This window comes from Octopus bimaculoides, chromosome 25 (genome assembly GCF_001194135.2).
Source record: "Octopus bimaculoides isolate UCB-OBI-ISO-001 chromosome 25, ASM119413v2, whole genome shotgun sequence".
Taxonomy (NCBI): domain Eukaryota; kingdom Metazoa; phylum Mollusca; class Cephalopoda; order Octopoda; family Octopodidae; genus Octopus; species Octopus bimaculoides.
In genome coordinates this window covers 24,193,025-24,194,658 of record NC_069005.1, presented here as the reverse complement: position 1 = coordinate 24,194,658, position 1,634 = coordinate 24,193,025, and the positions used below count along the sequence as shown (strand labels likewise).

Below are 1,634 nucleotides of genomic sequence, written 5' to 3'. Positions count from 1 at the left end.
TATTGTTATTGTAATTTTAATATCATCAAACATTCAAAAATATCATATTCAAAATTGTAATCAAACATTTTCAATGATTCTGTACAAAAAGGACAATTTTCAGAAAATATTCATGCCACCGAAGGTCTTCTGTTAACTCTGGGTGGAACGCTGTGCCTATTATATTCTTCTGCTTCACTGCTACAATTGTGTCAGATTTTTCTTTTGATGAATGTGGAAGAACAGCAAGGGTAGAGACTTCAGGGCTGTTTACTTTGACAACTGCAGGAGCACGGATAAAGACACCTTCAAAATAACTAGGTGTATTTTCTTTGAGAAGACTTTTATCCACAATTTTCACCTTCCCTTGGAAACTGTTCACTTGACGGCCAAAATAGTTACGAGAAACCACAATATCAAGTCCACCAATCTGAAAATATATAAACGAATTGTTGCTATTATTATTATTATTATTATTGTTCAGTAGTTTTATTTTTATAACGTGCTTTCACTTCACTACCAAGCGCAGCTCTCTGTGCCTTGGGTATGTGCTGTGGTTTGCTGTGGTGCTCTTATGGTTACTGTATTGAAAGTGTTTTGCGTAGGATGTGTGCAGTGCCCAGTAGTGCAATTTTCTGTATGTTATATATATTTGTAAGTCCTGGTGTTTTTGTTATGTATTTGTCTGAATATTTTTTTATTATACCTAAGACACCTACTATGATAGGAATTGTTTCTGTTTTTAGATTCCACATTCGAGTTACCTCTATTTCCAGGTCTTTGTACCATAACCCATTGGGTCACAACCACTCCAAGTTGAAATGTCAATGCACAACGGGAAAGAAAAAGATACTATTTTGAACTTCATGCAATACAATTTTTAACTAACACAGTTCTCCTGCCTTTGGTGTGACAACATAAATATGATCAAAACTTTCTTCTTTGAAAACACTCAAATGGCCTTCAACTGTTTTACCTCACATTTTCCTTTGCCATTCTTTGTTACTTCTGTTCCAAGTGAAAAACATGGGTACTTCAGCATAGTACTGCATCAGGGCATTTACCATTATCCTTACTGTTATTATTATTATTATTATTATTATTATTATTATTATTATTATTATTATTATTATTGAGTGAGAGAGCAGCACATGCCATCAAAGTGACAATGGGGTACAAATGTACGAAGCCCAATATACCCTGACTACCCGTCTGATAAGGGTACACCAGGCACATGCATCACAACCATATGATGCACAACATAGTGATCCCATATCAAGATAAACAGTGCACCACCTTGCAGGTGGAGCCAAGTTAGAATTATCTTCTGGTCAAGTAGCCCATCCCACTCAAAAGGTTCCTGAATAAGGGTTGTTTAATGATGATGAATGAAACACTCATGTTTCCAGAGATGAATTATTCAAACTCCAAAGAATTCCTTTCAACACATGGCTGTGATACTCCCCCACTACTTCTGCTAGTAATCAGAGATGAACATATTGCCAACCACCAAGAGACATGCTCAACTGATTTAAGGTCAAACAACTGACAAGCAAATCTGTGGTATTGAGCAGAATATTTGTTGCAACCCATTTTTCACACCAAGACAAGACATTCTTCTTCCTCTTCTTTTTTTTTTTTGTTTATTATTATTC

At 35.5% G+C, this 1,634-nt stretch overlaps 1 protein-coding gene across 1 annotated transcript in view; it reads right to left on the bottom strand.

Annotated features, from left to right (window-relative positions):
• LOC106881397 (uncharacterized) overlaps window positions 1-1,634 on the bottom strand; it is a 10,546-nt gene continuing 8,912 nt past the window's right edge. Inside the window, exon 3 of the mRNA XM_014931774.2 lies at window positions 1-409. Within this exon, the coding sequence (XP_014787260.1) occupies window positions 71-409 (339 nt within the window). The 3' untranslated portion in view covers window positions 1-70. The remainder of the gene's footprint in view (window positions 410-1,634) is intronic.